The following is a 21,082-nucleotide window of genomic DNA, read 5'->3' as shown; positions in this document are numbered from 1 at the left end:
TAATAATTGCACAACACGTCAAAAGAACAAAAGCCTTTGAATCGGGTTTTGTAGGACTCGCTCGTTGTGTATTTGGCGCAGGCGCGCTCCCGGCCCAGCGTTCACTGTATGCGAGTGTGTGCGCGCATTTTGTGTGTGAACTGCCGGCGAGCTTAAAAATATTATCGAGCGGCGGGAATGTCTGGCAGGTCAGTGCGCGCGGAGACCCGGAGCAGAGCCAAAGATGACATCAAACGCGTTATGGCCGCTATTGAGAAAGTGCGAAAATGGTAAGATCGCGGGAAAAGCCCTGTTTGTTCCACCGGAGGAAAAAAATGCGCTTGTGGGGGAGGAGAGAGAAAGAACAAACGAGAAGGACAGAGAGTGAAATTATAAGGGTCATTTTTTGAGCGCAATTTCCAAGTGAACTCGAGCGCACGCCAGGTGCTGTGCGCGCACCCGACACCATACACCAAAAACGAATGTTTTGGGGGGGGATTTCAAAGGCTTCTGATGGAGATGAAGTGGGTTGAACCCAGAAGCCATTTCGTTGCAGTCACATGAAGCCATTTCTCTCTGCAGTTTGGCGCACTGTGATGTGTAACATCTGTGCGCTTTGGGGGATGAAAGACTAGACAAACTCACCTGTGCACGCGAGAGTCACAGTCGCTGTAACACACGGTGTGTTGAAATGCAGCTCAGAGTCTCTTTACATCAAATAAAACTGAACACATGGAGCGCTGTGGGGGCTGGGACAGGGAAGTTAGCGACTGCATGCCTGCTATTTCACTATCAACTTTAAGCAACATTTAAAAGATGCCTTTTATCTGTTATCTTCGTACATTTGACATATAAACTAATGTTTGCCTGTATTTATTTTAATTTCATAAGCAACATATTTGGAGTGCAAGCATTTGAAGCACAACTTTTTGCCTTGTTTTTCATGTAATCACAGGCATTTTGATTACATTTGATCTTTTTGGTTCCATTTTTTTTTATTGGATATGACTTTTTAATATGCTATTTTTTAAAATGATCTCATTTCATTTGATATATTATTTGTGCTGCACTGTAAAAAAAAAACAGGTCTCCAACTGAAAATGTTCTAGTGACTGATCACATCTAAATTTTTCATTTGGCCAAATTGAATTCCTGTGAATTGATGCAATTTAATTCAATTAAAATTCAAGAAATTCAATTTGGCCAACTAAAAAATGTAGATGTGATCGGTCACTAGAAAATGTGGCTTTTACTACCATCATATATTGTATGGTATGGTATTTTAACAGTACCTCCGTTGGAAAAAGATGTCAGGTTCATTTAAGTGTATTTTACTTAAACTCAACACAAAATCAGTAATGACCTATTTACTTTTTAATATGCATTCTGTCTTATTGTGCACAATTAATTAGTGCATATTTGAAAATATTTGCCTTTTTAAATCGGAATGTGAGTTCCTCTTAAATGATTTTCCTCTTCCGCTGATGTCACTTAGGCCGCATGAGCTATTTGATCATGTTAAATATAGCTATTTAGGCATTAAGGTACTTCTATACGTGCTTCAGATCTTTGCTTTAACTGATTCACAGGGAGAAAAAATGGGTGACGGTTGGAGACACTTCACTGCGAATCTTCAAATGGGTTCCAGTGACTGAACCCAAGTCAGACGATGTAAGTGTGTGACTATTGTGTATCGTTTACTTTTTTTTAATTGTAATTCATCGATATTCTGTTTGGCCTCTTTTGTGCTCTGCAGAAGAACAAAAAGAAGAAGGGCAGAGAGGAGAAATACGGATCGGAGTTGACGACTCCAGAGAACAGTTCCTCTCCGGGAATGATGGACATGCACGGTCAGTCAGAGCAAGCGTCTCTTAACCATTAAGGATGTGCATAATGTGACAGTATTGACCCTTAAATGTCAAGCTGCGGTTTCCCTTATAGATGAGAACAGTAATCAGAGCTCAATAGCCGACTCCTCTCCGGTGAAGATGGAGAACAGCTGTAGCACGAGCCCGACACCAGAGGCCACTGCTGCTGCTCACGCTGATGGAAACAAGTGCAAGGAAGAACATACGCCACCCCCTGACAAAGGTGAGAAAAACCACTGAGAGCACACAAATAAATCTCATGCGTACACAAATGGCTTTTGGAGATGTTCTCTAAGGCTGTTCACTCAATATTAAAGGAGCTTTATTCGTAATATAGATTAGGTAATATAGATTACCCCTTTTCCACCAGAATGAACCGGGTGCTGGTTCAGAGCCAGTGCTAGTGCCGGTTCAGAGTTGGTTCGACTGACGAGCCTTCTAAGAACCGGTTTGCCTTTCCACGGGCTAGAAAGCCGCCACAGAGCCAGGTCTTACGTCACTGTATACATTAGGGCTGTCATTTTTGAGAAAAATCTCATTCAAACGGATATCAAATATCAAGCAATGTCTATTAGCAATCTATTAGCGCCCCGAACTTCCACATTAGCGGCTATCTTTTCTTCAACTCCTCAGGATCCATCTCGACGAGTGCAGGCAGATCGCGCACGCGGTTGTGATTTCTCCTGGGAGGGCGCGCGCTGCGCGGGCACAAATTAACTAATATGGATTTGAAATTATTTTATCATCCTGAAATACAGCCAAGGCATATGTATTGTAGATGATTTTGTACATCTACAATATACATGCATACAGGGCTCGACATTAAGCCTGTTCACACGCTTGTCCTTCGGACAAGTAAATCTGTCATTTGTCACTTTTCTGAGTAAAAAATTAGCTTGTCCGGATTTTTTTGGTAAATATAATCTATTCTGAAGCAATATTCTCACCAGTGTTCAATCAGTTTTGACATATTTATATATGCATATTTGTGATATTTTTACCTTTTTATAAAGGGCATTTTTCCATTATCTTAATAAATATAGGATATGCTTCAGCTTTCCTTTTATATTCTTAAATTTGATCTATAAATTAAATTAGAATAAGACACTATAGGCTGTTACTAATCAAATTAAATCATTTACACTGAAAAATTACAACTGCATTAAATAATGTTATGAGATTATTTTAAATATTTTTGAATATACAAATAAGAAATGTTGGAAAGATGAAACTAAACCACCAGTAGGTGGCAGCAGGTGACCGCCTTAATGAGCGAGTCATTGAGTTGATTCAGTGGCGGTCGTTTACGAATAGGTCATTGAATCTTTGATTCAACCGATTCATTAAAACGCTGAATCATTCACTAACACACACTGTTGCTGTGAGATGCGTTACGGTTCTGCTGTGATATTTGTTTGGAACTATTTTCGCTGCTGAAATAGAACTAAAACAGTCCATATTGCATCTAAAATGTTAGTGACATAATGTTAATTAATTGTTTAACGTTATGGAACTGGCGTATGAAATCAGTGTCATTTTCAGTCGTGATGGTATTCAGGAAAACAACACTCTTGTTAGTGTTGCTTAACTGTATCATATGTTATAAATATAAAAACTACACAATTTTAACCGTGTATGTTAACTGAGTTTCTTTGTATGAGCGGCGCTCATTTGTTTTCGATTTTCTCCTCGAGAGGCTGCGCGAGCCTCAACAGCACAACCTTGTCAGTTCGTTTTATATTACAGGGTTCCCGCGGGGTCTTAAAAAGTCTTAAAATGTCTAAAATTTTATTTTTTAAATTTAAGGCCTTAAAATGTCTTAAAAACGGCCAGATTTTCACCCGAGGTCTTAAATTTAATTTAGTTAGGTCTTAAAAAAAGTGTTATCCTCGTTCATTTCCAGAAATGCTGGCTGCAGAAAGTTATTAACGTTACACTGTAGCAAAAAAGTATCGAATCGCGAAAGCGGAGCTCTAGAGTGTTTGCTGCGCCGCCCCCAGAGCGTTCGTTCGGTGTGTTGTAGTTTCTTTCTGGGGGTGTTGGTACACGCATTCGGTGATAAAACTACAAATCCCGTGATAAATGCAATTACCTGCCCGCAAAATACGTCTACATTTAATAACGTTGTATTTTTTCTGGACAGAATGAGGCAGACATGCATTGTTTTATATTATTCTAAACAGTGATAAAGTCTGCACTCAATCAGCACTGCATACCTTATAATTATGACAATAGTGAAGGCTTGAAGAACTCAAATACACCATAGCTTGATGCAGTCGAGTTCGTCTTCGTTTCATCAGTCAAAGCGTTTCTATCTTCAGTTTATCCTACAGCGCTACTAGCTTCACATTAGGGCTAAGGATTACTTCTCTGAGGCTAATGTGGAGTTTCTGCTCGAGGGCGCCCTCTGGCTTACAGTATGAATGAAAGTTTGGGTAACAAATATGAAAAATAATACTTCTCTCTAAATAAATTTATATGACAACCCATATGTTTTTCTCCAATGTACAGTTTTTCCCCCACAGTGGATGCATAAGAGGCTCATATTTCATATTAAGTACATAGACTTTAAGAAATTTATATCACAGATAAAAAGTACAGAATTTCTTTATTTTTTTATTTTATTTTTTACAATAAACCTTTAGACCTTTCTATGGTTTTTAGTCATAGGCTGTCTGCATATTAACAGGTAACCCAGCAGGTTTTTTTTGTAAAATAAGTTTTCTGTAAAATATAAATGTTATTTTATTAGTATTATTATTATATTGTTATATTTATTCTTAAATACTCTATTTTAAATTTTTTAATAATTAAAATGTTATTGTAATAGTAGTATTTCTAATTTTGTTAAATATTTGTGGATCGATTACGGAAATTTCACGTCATGTTCGTATGCATATTCGAATATCGAATAAAAAGTGACAGCCCTAGTATACGTCTCATCTTTCTCAGCAGCGCTAGCAAGGCAGCGGGAAACACAAACACACCAGGCTTGTTCGACATGTCCGATGAGCGTATGACATCAAATTACCGCATGAATACAGATTCAAAAGCATAAGGAGTCGTATGCTCTCGCTGTACTATTTTGTCATACGGCGATCGGTCTGCACAGCGCAGATGCAACTCGAACAAGCCTTCCATCAACAATGGCGAACATTGGGTTACTATTGAAGCACATGTCTTTGCAATCCTACATCGGCATCAAAACACAGCGAATCCAATGCATTTGTGCAGCTCACCGTAATTTGTATAGACGGAGTTTACAATCGAGCCTCTATTAGCTGCTATTTCAAAAATGGTGGTCACAATATGCGCCCTCGATGCACACTTTTGCTGAGCCCGCACTGATGCAAGCTCCACAACGGACTTCTTCCCGGCAGTCAAATCGCGTTACGTCACGAAAGTGCAGACTCGTAGGAAGACAGCGAGTGTTTAGGGTGCCATTTGGGACGGGGCCTCTGCTGTCTCAGACGACGGAGCTGTGGGTGGTTGCAATTTGCAACATCACCACTAGATGCCGCTGTAATTTACACAGTGCACCTTTAAATAGGGCACTATTTGAGAGGACAGCCATTTGTAGTGGTGTCCGAAACCTTAGTGGACGTTATTGAGTGCACTCATTCAATCCCACAATGCACCACAATAACATGTGTACAACAGATGTACACTCAGCAGTTAGTGAATACCTATAATGCACTGTGAGGATCGTGCTGAACGAATTCCCGCAAGTCACCAGATGATGGCGCCTGTAGATGAATCATCCATCCATTCATTTTCCAAACCGCTGGTCCAATGTGGGAACAATGTAATATCATACATACAGGTATAAATTCCTTTTTCAAATGATTATTAAATTGTTTATACATGCTAGAGCCCGACCGATATATCGGCGGGCCGATATTATCGGCCGATATTAGGCTTTTTCCAAACTATCGGTATCGGCATTTATGATGGCCGATAAATGAATATTTTTTTAAAAATAAAAAAACCGGACGAAACACCTCTCAAACACATTGAGTGTTGGCGTTTCATAGTTTGTCCACCAGAGGGCGCTCTACAACGTGCCGGCTGGCAACACCACCAGCTGATCCAGCAGTCATGCTGAGCTTCAGCGCTCTGAGCGCTGCATTCACAACACAGATCATCCGCGAAATGCATGTAAGTTGGCAACGATACATACATTGCTTGAATTGAATAACAGTTAAAAGAACATCCCCATCAGTTCTCTTAACTCAAATAACATGACACAATTTGTAACTGCCAAGTCCAGTTTTGCTGTTACATGTAAGCCAAGAGAGCTGGTAATTACGCTAGGTTACAGTTGACTGACTTATTTTACCTCGGACAATGTGACTGAATAAAATGCATTTCTTTAATAGTCTGACAGTTTGACATCATGAGACGTATCATCTCTCCCCTGCCCGTTATTTTGAAAAAGTATACATATTTCTAAATTATAACTTATCATAGACGCTAACCACAAAGCTAGCTAATGCCATGGCTATCAGTGGGAGACCGCTAACATTGATGCGCCTTGAAAAACACAACAAACTTATTCTGCCTAAATAAAGTAATGATTACTGTATTTATAACTAGTATATTTGTAGTTCCAGTCTCTGCATTGTAAATCGTAAGTTAGGCTCGTGAAGAGTGAACGAAAGTGCGTGACTTCGTTCAGACGCCGCATTAACGAGTCAAATAATGGATTACACGAGTCATCATCATAAGTAGTAGATTTTAGAAGGCAGGCAGCAAATGATGATTGAAAATGGTTTGTGGTAGCTTGATGGATAGAATTAAAAGTGCATGTAAAGGGATAAGCAAGTTGACATTGTAATTATAAGGTGGCTCATATTTATACTGTATATAGTTTATGTTTTGCTGTTGTTGTTATTTATCAGAACTTCTAGAACTTAACTGAATATTTTTTTTTCCAGTCTTGCTAAAAGTTATATTTATAAAGCTTACCACATCTATTAATACTGGTAACTTTGATTTTTTGTTTTTGTTAGCCTATTGTGTTTTCGTCCAAACGACTTTAAGTTTCATATCTTAAGTTTGTATTTTTATACATTTTATTTATCAGAACTTTAATATATTTTATGTTCCTCTGTTCTGTTGTAACAATAAAACAAACAAGTTTATTTTTAAACTGCATTATCATATTATTTTAGAGAGGCTGAGGGATCATGAATAACTACAAATAACTGATGTATAAGGGAAATCTGTTTGTGTTTTTTTACGCGTTTCTGTTATTTTATTTTTTTATTTTTTATATATATCGGCTGATATATCGGAATATCGGATTTTTAAGTGACCAAATATTTGTATCGGTATCGGCCTTAAAAATCCTTTATCGGTCGGGCTCTAATACATGCTAGTTTCAATGACAAGTTCATTAATACTGGAGCTGCCAGTTTGCTAAGTTTCAAATGGCAAGCACAAACTACGCAAAAGCGGCAGCCCTTCTGGCGCACTCCGTGTCCGAATTCACACACTCGTTTTCATTCACTCCTTCAATATTAGTGGAGTAATGTAGGAAATAGTGAATGAGTAGCCTGACGTCGTCATACTTAAGGCCTGTTCACACCGGGACGATTTTCACACGCGTTTATCGCCGACGTTTAAGGCCTCGGGACTAAACAATGGGCGCCTATTTGAGTGTTCACACCGACGCGCAAAACGCCAGGCGTAAAAGCGTCATTTTTAAAAAAACGCCTCGGGTTAGTTTTTTTATTTTGACGCGGCGCGTAAAAAACTGTCCGACCAATGAGATCGGCGCTTTTGTTCACGTGCCTGGAGCTGCTGAAGTGACAGTAAAACACGACTTGGTGGCGCTCAAGCACAAAACGATCTTGCCGAGCACACATTGATACGACGAAGAAGTAGTAGTAAGTAGACAAAGAAGAAGATGAACTGCTAATGCTGCTTGCCAGTTAGCAAAAAGTGTGTGAATGGTTTTGTCCATATACATAATATGTCTATGGTTTTGGCAAGCACGTAAATACTGTCTTCTTCTCCTTCTGTGTGACAAGCGAGTGTCAGAGGCTTAAAGTGCCGCAGCACCACCTTGTGTACCGGGAGCGCATCGACTGAATGTGCACGTTCACTCGGCGCATCGCCAGTGAAAATCGCTCGGGTGTGAACACTCAAGACGCGCCGAAAAACGGCACGAAAAACGCTGGCGATAAGCGCGCGCGATATTCGTCCCGGTGTGTACAGGCCTTTATGCTGCGTTCCAGGCAGGTTTTTGAGCCCGTAAATTACAACTTCAAACCACGACTCACGACTTTGTAGTGTTCCAGGCAAAGTCACGCCAAACTGCCTGAGCGCAAGGAATTGTGTGGTAGTTAGATGTAAACAAAGCATGGCAGACCGTACGGGGTGTATGCTCATTTACAATCATTTCTAGCGCCAAAGGTGCTTACTCCTTGCTTATTTGAGGGAAACGGAGGAGAAAAACAGCGCAGACGGCAAGAAAAGCTGTTATACCTTTTATTTTACGTTATTTGTATATTTGTTTCATAAACACCGCATCCGTAGGGGGCTGCCATTGTTGCTTCGCGGGCTATGTGACGTCAAAACTCGTAACTGGGAGTACATCGATCTAGTACGAGTTCACGGGTGGAAAGTCACGAGTTTGACTGCCGTTCCAGTCCACTTTCACGGGTAGAAGGTTGGAAAAACACGGGTTGCGGGTTGCCTGGAACGCGGCATTAGATTCTAGTCAGAATATGAGTCTGATGCTGCTCCATTGGGCTGTGATTATGGGGCGTGTTTCAACCGAACCAGGAAAGAAAATGCCTCTGCACTCAATTGGATAGACCAACAACCAATCAGAGCAACAGAGCGACGCATAGTTGTCAACAGAACTCAACTGCACACACGCTGGAAAAAGTAGAAGAAGAAGATGAGTGTAAACGATCTTTGCCGGTGTGGTAAAAAGAATTTAAGGATACACAGAGTACTTAACAACACGCTCATCATTTTTGAGAGAAATAGTAAAGATGAACGCATATACGAACAAGTTCTCCGTTTAGGATTAGAACGAATTCAACCCAAGCGCTCTTTGGTGACGTGGATGATTGCGTTACTGTTGATCATCTGTCCATCATCGTATAAAGCCCACCCTGATGATTTGATAGGTCCGAACAGCTCTGGTTCGAGCATAGTTTCTCCACAACGGATCAAGTCCAGACCGAACTTTCCGACCTCAAATGTTGTGGGCCGGGCTAAGTTCGGCTGGCATCCAGGCTAGTGAATGAGGGTATAGGGGGCGATTTCGGACACAGATAAGGTCTTCAGGATTGCTAGAAAGTTGGGTTACACTTTATTTCGATAGTCCACTTTAAACATTCTACAAACTATAAGTAACTTTGCAACTACATGTCAACTAACTGTCATTAGAGTATTAGTTGACTGTCAGTAGACTGGTAAGTTATGGTTAGGTGTTAGGGTTCGGGTTAGTAGAATAAGTTGAATTGTAGTTGCCAAGTTACTTATAGTCAGTAGAATGTGTGTTGGGGGACCAACAAAATAAACTTTTAGCAAATATTAAGCAGACAGTCTACAAATACTCTAATGACAGTTAGTTGACATGTAGTTGCAAAGTTACTTATAGTTAGTAGAATGTCTAAAGTGGACTATCAAAATAAAGTGTTACCGAAAGTTGCAGGTAGGAGAGTTTCATTAAAGGTGGAGGTAAATTCTGCATTTCGAGGGCCAGAGTTGAGAATCCCTGGTACAGATGGTATTCGAAACAGCTGAAATGAATGTAATGAATTACATTTGTGTTTTATTTTTACTCCACCCCTTCAGAGACCTCAACAAGCAAAAAAGATACTCCGTTATTAGGGGAGAAGGAGTCCCCATCAGACACCTCAACAAACACTCAGGTGACAGCACCTTCAAAACAGAAGAAAATAACCGATGACTTGACGGTGAGAAAATGACAAAATGTTCTGTTTGTTTGTGTGTGTGCTTTTTAGGAAAGTGAAGATGGTTCTCCACCCACAAAGAAAAGCAAAGTAGAATCATCTTCTCAGGACTTGGATGACTAGTTTGCTCCCACATATTTTAAACACGTCACTGTCACAAACCAGTGAGGAAAAGCGTCCCACTCAACACACCATTCCTGATCTTCAAGTAGAGCTTCACCCTGTTCTTCATCTTCTCACCTGGAGTGGACGTTTGCAGACGTCACTGTGCTGGTGAACTGAGGCCGAAAGCCTGACCTGATCCTGTGATCCACCTGCAGCCTCGCCCCATCAAACTCATGCACGACATACAGCGTTAGTTTAACAGTAACAAGAGTGAATGCACTGCATAGATTTGTCAAGATGAACGATGGATTTGCTGCTGTGATCATCTTCGTTTTAAGTCTTTTATTATTTAATTCAAAGAGTCTACTAGTTGTTTTTCTAACTACTTCGGAAAGGTTGTTGTATGGTTATAGTGCAGGTGCTTGGTTTGTCCATAGATTCTCTACTGGTTTCTGTGCCTTTTTTTTTTCTTCTTGTTTAATTTGTGGCTGATGGGTTTTTGTTTTGTTTTTAAAGTTTTTGAAAAACATCACTGCTTCTTACCATCGGGGGAGGAAGAATATTTTGTAACATGTCAAAATGACTCAATATATACCTCATTTCCAAACCAGCTGAGCTGGAACTTAATTCTTGATCAGTGGATGATAAATCCACTTCACTGAACACAATCTGGCAGTTTTTAAATGGTAATTTTCAACAATTAATCCACTCTTTCTTCAGTCTGATGTTAAGTACAAGGAACTCATGATGATAATGCTCTAGATACATGGGGACCATGTTTTCTTGAAATGATTTCGTCTTGTACAGCTGATTAATTTTGCTTTTATTTATTCCATTATTAGTGCTTGTTTTTAGCATATAAAATTTGTTTTAATAAAAAATGTTAACACATAGCTGTTGCGTTTATAGTATTTTATTTTGTGTAGTTTAACATTTTTTATTTATCAGTTTTTTTGGTTAAAAAAAATATTTGAAGATCTAAAAGGCTGAGAATGTTTTACCCAATACCAGACGTATTTGATGTTGCAATCCCCGTAATAACGACATTTTACCGCATTACCACGTGCAATCTTGAAATGTTTTTTGATACGAACATAATTTAAAGCATTTTCTAAATAAATAAAAGTATTAGAAAGAGAGGAAGAACAAATATAAGACCTGTTTCATCATAACTAACTCGTAATGAATTCAAATTACGCCTGTTAACGTTACGGTCAAAACATTGCGAAATCTGCTTTGGGAAAATTTCGCCCTCTGGATTCCGCCCATGGAAATTCGCCAAACAAAGGTAAATGTGAACACACCTTTACTCATAAATGTTATAACATTACTATGTTTCCATAACTTTAAAAGCTATTGATGTAATTCGACGTTTAGTGTCTTACCTCAGATCTGACCTCCTCCTGTCTGTGCGCGCGCTTTTCCAGCCACTTTAACGGTTTTGGATTTTTGTTTTTGTTTTTTTGTTTTGCCTCGTGAGCTTGTTCAAGTTTCTGCCCTTTACAAAACAGAAATAATAAGAATGATAATTTATTTTATTCAACTTTTGAATGCAGCGGATACTGAATTATATCAAAATACTGATACTGATTTTTTTTATATCAATAAAAATCTCTTAAAGGACTGACATATAAGAAGTTAAAATTATGACATCAATTATGAGATAAATAGTCGAAGTTATGGCATACTAAATCACAGCTATGAATACACAGATCAGGCATAACATTATGACCTAATATTGCTGTCCCTCTTTTGCTGCCATAACAGCCCTGAACCGTTGAGGCTCCACTAGACCACTGAAGGTGTGCTGTGGTATCTGGCACCAAGATGTTAGCTGCAAGTTCTGTAAGTTGCGAGGTGGGGCCTCCGTGGATCGGACTTGTTTGTTCAGCACATCCCACAGATGCTCGATTGGATTGAGATCTGGGGAATTTGAAGGCCAAGTCAACACCTCAAACTCATGCTCCTCAAACCATTCCTGAACCATTTTTGCTTTGTGGCAGGCGCATTATCTGCTGAAAGAGCCACAGCCACCAGGGAAAACCGTTTCCATGAAAAGGTGTACATGGTCTGCAACAATGCTTAGGTAGATGTCAAAGCCTTCTTCCCATAGTGGATCCTGGTGCCACGTGTTCCCCAGGTAAGCGACCCACCCGGCCAGACACGTGATGTAAAAGAAAACATGATTTATCAGACCAGGCCACCTTCTTCCAATGCTTTGTGGTCCAGTTCTGATGCTCACGTGCCGCTGTTGGCACTTTCGGCAGTGGACGGGGGTCAGCATGGGCACCCTGACTGGTCTGCGGTTATGTAGCGCCATACGCAACAAACTGAGATGCTCTGTGTATTCTGACACCTTTCTATCAGAACCAGCATTAACTTCTTGAGCAATTTGAGCTACAGTAGCTCGTCTGTTTGATCGGACCACACGGGCCAGCCTTTGTTCCCCACGTGCATCAATGAGCCTTGGCCGCCCATTACCCTGTCGCCGGTTCACCACTGTTCCTTCCTTGGAGCACTTTTGATAGAGACTGACCACTGCAGACCGAGAACAGCCCACAAGAGCTGCAGTTTTGGAGATGATCTAGCCATCACAATTTGGCCCTTGTCAAACTCGCTCAAATCTTTACTCTTGCCCATTTCTTCTGCTTCTAACACATCAACTTTGAGGACAGAATGTTCACTTGCTGCCTAATATATCCCACCCACTAACAGGTGCCGTGATGAAGAGATAATCAGAGTTATTCACTTCACCTGTGTTATTCACCAATGTTATGCCTGATCTGTGTAAATCATAATTATGAGATAATTTTTGATTTTGACTAAATTGTATTTCTCATATTTATGACTGTCATAATTTCAACTTTTCATCACATAAATATGACTCAGTTTGTCATAAAGCATGATTTTTTTTCTTATGTGGTGGAAATTCCTATAGAACTAAGCCAGCTGTTTGTAATCTTGTTGTCTTTTTAAGGCGAGACACTACAGGCAAAAACTCGTTTTTCTCATGTATCTGTCAGTTTTGAGATCTGACACTTTTCATAAAGTGTTCAAAACATCCAAAATACACTTTGCTTTTATTGCACTTTATCTATTTGGGTATGTAGGGGGGGAAAGCATCAAATTCTAATCAAAGTTGCTGTTTTTGTTACTAATTTTGTGCGGTTCAGATTGATTTTATTGTGCTGCATTTTTAAGAGACATTAATTGAGACATGAAATATTGTTGATCGGGTCCCTTCTGTTCTATTTGGGAGTTGTAGGACGTTGTGATGGGAATTTGGCGATCACCCTTGCGTGAAATTGAGACACTTGAGGGTAGGTACTCCAAACACCATAGCAACTACGCAGAAATACCCTAGGACTATGGATACATTTTATTGTGAAATCCCAGATTAATGTACAGTCAGAATCCTCAATGTATCCAGACAATGACAAGAAAAATTTGTTCAATGTTTGTATTGGGTTCAGGTGAATATACAGTACATGAAACAGTACAATAGATAAAGACTGTCACAATATTTCAGTAAAAACAGACCATATATTTGCACTTTATGCAAAATTTTCTATTCAAATTAATTCAAACAAAACGGGAATAATCATGAATGTTATACATATTTAATATAATCTTGTGCACCAGTTCATTGCATGTTACCAATTCTAACACTTGCTGTTTATTAGGTTGCTAAATAAACTTTGTTGTCAATGTTACATCAATAATAAGAGATACAATATGATTTTGTGCTTAAAAGTTGTGCTTTAGCAAAGGGTCTATTCACACCAAGTTTGAGGTGACTAAAATACACCAACATATAAAATATTTGCAAACCATTTTTTTTTGTTTCAGAGTTTGTCTGAAAAGTTTGGATACCTGAAGAAACGGCATTTGATCAATTTAAATAAATCAATCTTGTGTCCGTATACAAAAAAAGGCTAATCTTTTTTTGTTTGTGCCAACAATTCGGACTTGGTGTGAATAGGCCTGTAATCTACAGGACACAACATCAAAAATACACATAAAAAGCCATTCATATGACAATATCATGACTGACATTTAACAGTAAAAAGAATAACTTAGTTTCAAAGAATGGCAGTTAAACTCATGTGCTGTATACATTTAAAGTGAGAAGTGCAATAAGTTAATAGTGGTTAGCTTCAGCTTAGTTTGGTGCACTGGTCATACGGTTTCGTGTCTGTGATAACAGTCCGTTATGAGTTCTTTAAGCTGAAGTGTGTATTTTTTATTCATTAAAATCTTCTATCCCGGTTTAATGTGCAGATACAACTGTAAGGTTGTGTGTCCACCAAAGCGTTTTTTTTCCTGAGGCTAGCGTATTTTTCCTATTTGTTTTACCGGTCGCCGACAGTTGAAGGATGCATGTAGCGGGGCGGGACAAAAACAACACCGACCAACCACCACATCCTGCTTGGACAACAGCAACAGACGACAACACCACACATAATAACGGAACAAAATAATTTAAAGGTGCACTATGTAACATTTTTGCATTAAAATATCCTAAAACCACTAGGCCAGTGTTATATATTTTGCTCAGTTGAGTACTTACAATATCCCAAATGTTTCCAACTATTTTTAAATCGCGAGAAAATGCTATTTTAACCGAGGAACCAGGACGTGTGAGGAAGTTGCCTGTCAATTGCGTCATATCTGCGTTCCGGTTTTATTCTGCAGAAACGGTTTACTCTTATTGCAGTGTGAAACAAGCGAACGCATAGAGTAACGTCATAACATAATTTTCAACACACTCAGATGTATGATAAACAGAGCTGCGTTACCTCATACTCATGACCGGGAAAGCGGAAGTGGCGCCGGAGACTGTGTCATAATAAAAGTCCCGCCAGTGACTATGCCATAATAAAAGTCCCGCTGCTCGCGAGGCGTGTGTTGCGCTCTTCTTATTTACAATCGCTCCAGCGGTTCCTCAGCTCTACAACACTCAGTCCTGCTCTGCTTCATACTACAGTAATGTTAATAATCTCATCCATGAACATGATTTCTGCCCAAGTCCTATCCTGACTCTTTTCCACCGGCTGTGAGGTGAAGACCACATGTCCCAAGATTCTGCACTCAAACTTGGCGTCATCAAACTACGCCTTTGTTTTGAATAGGCGACCTCTAGTGGACGGAAAAGTTACATAGTGCACCTTTAAAACAAGAGCCAGAGCTAATAGTTTACATTGTATCGACATTTCTATATAGAAACAATACAGAAACAAACTATCTGTGAAATTAGATACTAGTAACACTTCCGTGAATATACCGTATCATAGCAAGCAAAGCGTCTCAACTGAAAAAAAGCTCTGCCGAAGCGCCCTCAGCTGGCTAAAAACTATTTGGTGGACGCACAGCCTAAGTAAACCATTCGTAGGGTGAATTAACAAAAAAGTGCAACAACGTTGGCTATGTTCTCAATATCATACTACCATACTACTTCTGCAGTATATAGTATTTATACTGTGCATAGTATGTATTAATTTCGGTATGCTTAGAATGCCCGGTTGAAAATGTGCAGTATACAATCAGATCCCATAATGCAGTGTGCTCGGCTTGAGTCGATTTTATGTTACAGAAAACCTGGAAGATTTGGCTTATTATTTATTGTTGCATAATGTGTACCGTTTCACATACTATTTAAAAAATAGCGGGCAGTATTCAGAGTAAACCTAGGAGTTTGCAGTGTGCTAGTATACCATTCTGAACACAGGCTGCGGTGTGGCTCTGTGGCGCTTTTCAAAACATCGCTGTTTGTTTGAGCGGTCCGAAATGTCAACTTCTGACTCAACCAATGGCGGGAGTTCGGGCAGAGCTAGAATGGAAGAAAAGGAATGTTGGAGAAACCTGTTTGGAATTTCTGCAATTCCATTTTGTGCCTCTGGGGGGAGTAGAAATTACACACAGCAGCTTTAAATACACAGCAAAGCATCGCTAAACCGTTCCCAATTTTCTTGCTGGTAATTCATCAATGGATCAAAAACGTATGAAACACACAAAACGGTATTAATAACACATAGAAATATCTCTCGTCTTCATAATTCAAATTCCATCAATGCAGCATACCTTAGCCTTCATACCGGCGGATACGTTTCAAGGAATGTACAAGAGGTTCGAATGTATATACGCTGTGTAGAAAAATAGCGAATAATCTGGTTGAAAGCGATCTGTGCATAGCCTGCTCACAGGCGGAGGGGTTGAAGGGAAGTTCAGAAGGTTTGGTCATCGTTGCAAGAGTCTGTCCAGTGGCCGAACGCCTCGCAGATGTCGCAGTATGGCCGTTCGTCGCTGCGGGCGCCGTGGTAGGTGGTGTGCGGAGGCGAGTCTGGGGATTGCGTTTGCGTGGGACAGTCCTCCGTGTCGTGCAAGTCGAAGCAGTCGCAGATGTCGCAGAAAACGCGTGGTGGGGCTTTCTTCTTCTTTTTGACTTCACCAAGACTTGAGAGAAAGGATAAACAAAAACATTGTGTTATGACAAACCCTGTTCGAAGAATAACAGTAATATACTAGTAGTGCAATGCATGTCAAGTATCTACAACGTGACCACGTGCCAGGTTTATTAAAGATAATTTATATTATATATACTGTATATATTATAGTTAAAGAAATTTAAACTAAAAGAATTAAAATACATTTTCATTGCTTGAAATTAAAATAAACATTAACTGAAATAAAATATCAGGGTTCCTGCACATTTTCCATTTCAAAATTCCAAACCTCTCTGTAGATTTTCAGGCCATATTTAAAGGGGTGATGAACTGAGAAATCAACTTTCCCTTGAGCCTTTGATATATAAAAGTTCTTTGTGACATAAGAATATCCTGTAAGTTTCAGAGCTTAAAACGTCCTTGTTAGTCAAAGAAAAGCTTTTATTGACACCAGGCCCAGAAAACGAGAGATCTCAGAATATGTCGACCACTGACGTCATAGGATGCAGAAGCACCGCCTCAAGCCCCGCCCACCGACTCGTGGGGCTAAACGGGTCGCGCTAACGAGCAATAAACATGACGGTTCCAGCTCACGTGCGTAAGACATTGCGCGTTTGTTCGCTTCATTTCCCCACAGAATCTATTGTAAACAAGATAAGAGGTCAAGACTGGATTTGCAGACATATTGAGATTAAAACACAATGCTGTGCCTTCTATATTGGATCCGACAGGAACGATGCTACACACTTATGTGAGTAAAACATGTTTTTTTATATGTGTTAGTATTGCATTGTTACAGATTGTTTGATATCTATTGATTACATACCTTAGCACGCAGTCACAGGCTGGAGAAGGTGTTATTGGTTAATTCGTGATCAGACTCGGACTTGTAACGCCAGTGCTTGCAAAGGCCAACTTCCCGGGGCTATGTGTTTTTCAGACAGGCTACCAAAACGTATCACTGGCCTGCCGGCGGGCTATCTTAAATAGTGAAATAACATTCCTTTCTTGCGCGCGCGTGTGTGTGTGTGTGTGTGTACAGGTCGCAGTTATATTCACTGATGATTGGGCCGGCCAAGTAATACAAAAATAACATTCCAATCAATCGCGGGTGGATGAGAGATGAATCATTGTGTTTATTTGATAAAGGCATTTCGCGAGTCCTGTGAGCATTTCCCCAGACGCTTTCAAAACAATCCCCACATGTACTGAGGGAGCTGAAGCTCATTAAATATGCAAATCTTATCCAATCCTAGCTGTGGGCGTTTACTTCCAAAGTCTTCAGTGCGGCACGCCCATCAAAACCGAGCATTTTTCAGAGAGCCTCAAAACCAAGGCAGAAAATACCCTATTACTTATTCATTGTGATGTTTTTGACTGTAAAAACCACGCGAACGTCATAAGTTGACCCCAGACAAAAGTATACAAAAATAAAAAAAGCCTTTAACATCATTGGTTCATGCAGCATTATTTTCAGCTTTATATTTGGTATATATGTAGTACAGCCATCTGTAAATTTTATTTTCTCAGGGGTTTGTTCAATGATTTTCTTTAAGTGACAACATACAGAGCCCCTAATATTAACAAAAGGAACAGATTTTTGCATACATACAAAAAACTTTTCCGTGCTTACGCATTACAATTTCTAGTTTTATATATACTATAACTATATACTATAACCAATTTCCTTTGTGTGTCACTGCCATCTTACTATGAAGAAAACGAGAGCATGGAAGCACATGAAGCACATCTATTTGCTCAAAATGTGGCTTTCCTTAGGATAGTACCTCTAATATCAAGGCCTAATGTCCAATTTAACACATCCTCTGTGGTGGCGGAGAAACCATGACACGAAATGGGCTGATGGCACAATACGGCTGAGTGCATTCTTCTATTTTCCGAGTTTAAGCGTCTATAATAAAGACTGGTACTGTAAAAAAAGTGTCATATTTCAAGAACTTAACTCTGCATTAACACACTCTGTGATGGCCAAGAAACCACACTGAATGGGCTAATGGTGCAATAGGTGGCTCAGTGTGAATTGTCCTATAGTTTTATGCTAAGTTTAATGGTTTCTTGTGTGCACACAAAAGTCTGCATATTTTTTATTTTTGCAAAGGTCCTTTTAGAGGCTCTGTAAGAGCAAAGTGCTAAGAATATCTTGAGAAGAAACCCAAAACGCTTATAACCTGCATTTTTGCATAATGATAGAGAGCAATAATTTTGCATAGTGAAAGTGATTTTTTTTTTTTCATTAAATTTTTAAATGTTAAAACGAAATCGGGGCAACAGTCTGGAAATGCACATATTTTTCCATTATCTGCTATCTTTTTTCCATACTTTTCCAGACCTGGAAATTACTCAAATCAAATTTCATACTTTTCCAAACTGCGTTGGAACCCTAAAAACTTATTTTAGCTAGTTGCCAAAGTAACAAAGTAATCATACATAGCATGATGTACAAAAATATTTTTTTTGTACACTGAAATAACATTTTATAAAACCATATAGATATTTTACCTGAAAAAAACACACAACAAATTTTAAAACTTTAAAATTAAAATATAAAAAATAAAAACCAATCCAAAATATGAATTAAAACTAATAAAATCTCGATGATACAAAAATAATAGCAATATATTGGCAAAGCATTTGTCTCCAGTTTCTGGCTGCCATCTGATGTGCCAGACAGAAAAGCGTCAGGTGAAGATTTCGAAACCCAATTGGACTCACCCATCATTTTCATCATTTCCGTTGAACTCTGTCAACGCCATTTTCTTCAGCTTCACCTTTAGTTCTTCATTCTTCCTCTGGAGGTCCACAATCACAGAGTTCAAGAAGTTTATCTGATCCATGCAGGAAACCATGGCAGATTTTAGACATTAACACATGTGACATCCTAAAACCATTAACAAATACAGAGGCGTTTTACCTGTCCCTCAGCAAACTCTTTCTCTTCTCTCAGTTGGTCCAAAGCAGCATCACCCACTGTACAGGAGAGACAAACCAACAGTGTTCAGTTCAGTGAGAACACTCAGAACCGTGCTGAGAGTTAGTGAATCTCAGAATTGCATAAAAGTAGTCAAGAAGGATTTGTTCATTCAAGTTGACTTGGTATGTCCTCATTTGTACTTCATTATGATTTACAAAAGCATGTTTTTTCTTATGTGGTGGAAATCTTGTTTTCCCTTTAAAAGACATTCCTCAAACATTGAGTCAATGTGACTTCATAAACATTGGACTTGTGTTCAAATGAATACAAGTAATATATATTACTCTTATTTTCATTTTTCATTTCTAGTGTTTTTTTAATCAATATTTCTTAACTCGTTATTTGATCATACTACCGTCATTTAAGATATATTTACACATAACTGGAATAAAAATAACTGGATGGCATTTCCAGAATTAAACATCCAACATGATGAGGTCATGTGACAACAATTTAGTATTCTGCATCATTTTGCATAGTACTTTTAAATAATAAATACAGTGCTGGTCAAAAGTTTGGGGTCAGTATGTTGTTTTTTTAAAGAAATTAATACTTTTGTGCAGCAAGAATGTATTACATTTCCAGAAGAAAGAATCCTTATTAAATCCTAAGCAGTAATGCAAATATTATTATATCAATATAATATTCAGCAGTGAATGCGGACAGGAGAGTTAAGCTTCACTGGAGACGTAAAATCTTTGATTTTAAAATATGCTACGCTATATTCAGTTCCACTATGTTATATTATCATAAAAATTTGTGCTACCAGTACCTTGTCTGTATTTAAAACAAATATGATTACCAGTGCGCACAAGCATACCAGATTACGGAGTGCCCTGTTAGCCTACAGTGTTTACTTCCTTTTTATTCATATATTTACATTATTTTATTTGTGAAAAATACTAATTGCAGAATCAAGAAGTTGCCATCTAAAGTATAGGCATGTTTATTTTAAAAAACAATAAATAACTGCTTTGGGAACTGATGTTCCAAATATGGTAAGGGGCGTGACATTTCCATCACATGCTTAAGGTATTCGGGCCAATCAGAATGCACTGGATCGCTGGCCAATCAGAGCACACCGTGCTTTTCAGAACGATGATTAATTGTTCACCCTAAGGGTGCGTTCACACTTGTCATGTTTGGTTCGATTGAAACGAACCCTGGTGCGATTGCTCGGTTAGTGCGGTTCATTTGAGCATATGTAAACGCTGCCATCCGAATCCTGGTGTGCACCAAACAAGCGGACCGGGACCGCTAAAAAGATGGGTCTCTGTCCGCTTCCAAAAGAACTCTGGTGCGGTTCGATTGATATATGAACGCAACACGGACCAAAGACATGTAAACGAACCAAAAACAGGACGTGATGTCACAAGATGCGACGCTTCAAGTCAGCTGATTTGACGACGCAGAAAGATCGGTGTATCCAAAATGAGTAGAGGGCAAACGTGGAGCAATGAGGAGGTAAAGTGCCTCATCAATATACACTCACCTAAAGGATTATTAGGAACACCATACTAATACTGTGTTTGACCCCCTTTCGCCTTCAGAACTGCCTCAATTCTGCGTGGCATTGATTTAACAAGGTGCTGAAAGCATTCTTTAGAAATGTTGGCCCATATTGATAGGATAGCATCTTGCAGTTGATGGAGATTTGTGGGATGCACATCCAGGGCACGAAGCTCCCGTTCATCCACATCCCAAAGACGCTCTATTGGGTTGAGATCTGGTGACGGTGGGGGCCATTTTAGTACAGTG

At 39.2% G+C, this 21,082-nt stretch overlaps 2 protein-coding genes across 2 annotated transcripts in view; one reads left to right on the top strand and one right to left on the bottom strand.

The window, feature by feature from the left end:
- Window positions 1-97: 97 nt before the first annotated feature.
- On the top strand, window positions 98-11,030 carry LOC307119048 (B-cell CLL/lymphoma 7 protein family member A-like). Its single transcript, XM_079805070.1, has 6 exons — window positions 98-269; window positions 1,569-1,650; window positions 1,736-1,829; window positions 1,921-2,070; window positions 9,666-9,742; window positions 9,836-11,030. The coding sequence occupies exons 1-6, from the start codon at window positions 178-180 to the stop codon at window positions 9,905-9,907; spliced, it is 567 nt and encodes a 188-aa protein (XP_079661196.1). The 5' UTR covers window positions 98-177; the 3' UTR covers window positions 9,908-11,030.
- Window positions 11,031-13,337: 2,307 nt separating this feature from the next.
- Window positions 13,338-21,082, bottom strand: part of clip1b (CAP-GLY domain containing linker protein 1b) — a 46,064-nt gene continuing 38,319 nt past the window's right edge. Inside the window, 3 exon segments of the mRNA XM_079804999.1 lie at window positions 13,338-16,342; window positions 19,066-19,178; window positions 19,265-19,320. Coding sequence (XP_079661125.1) covers window positions 16,114-16,342; window positions 19,066-19,178; window positions 19,265-19,320 — 398 coding nt within the window. The 3' untranslated portion in view covers window positions 13,338-16,113.

The sequence above is a fragment of the Gobio gobio genome (genome assembly GCF_949357685.1).
Source record: "Gobio gobio genome assembly, chromosome: 22".
Classification (NCBI taxonomy): Eukaryota; Metazoa; Chordata; class Actinopteri; order Cypriniformes; family Gobionidae; genus Gobio; species Gobio gobio.
The sequence above is the reverse complement of the archived record's forward strand: the minus strand, read 5'-3'. Positions and strand labels throughout refer to the sequence as shown.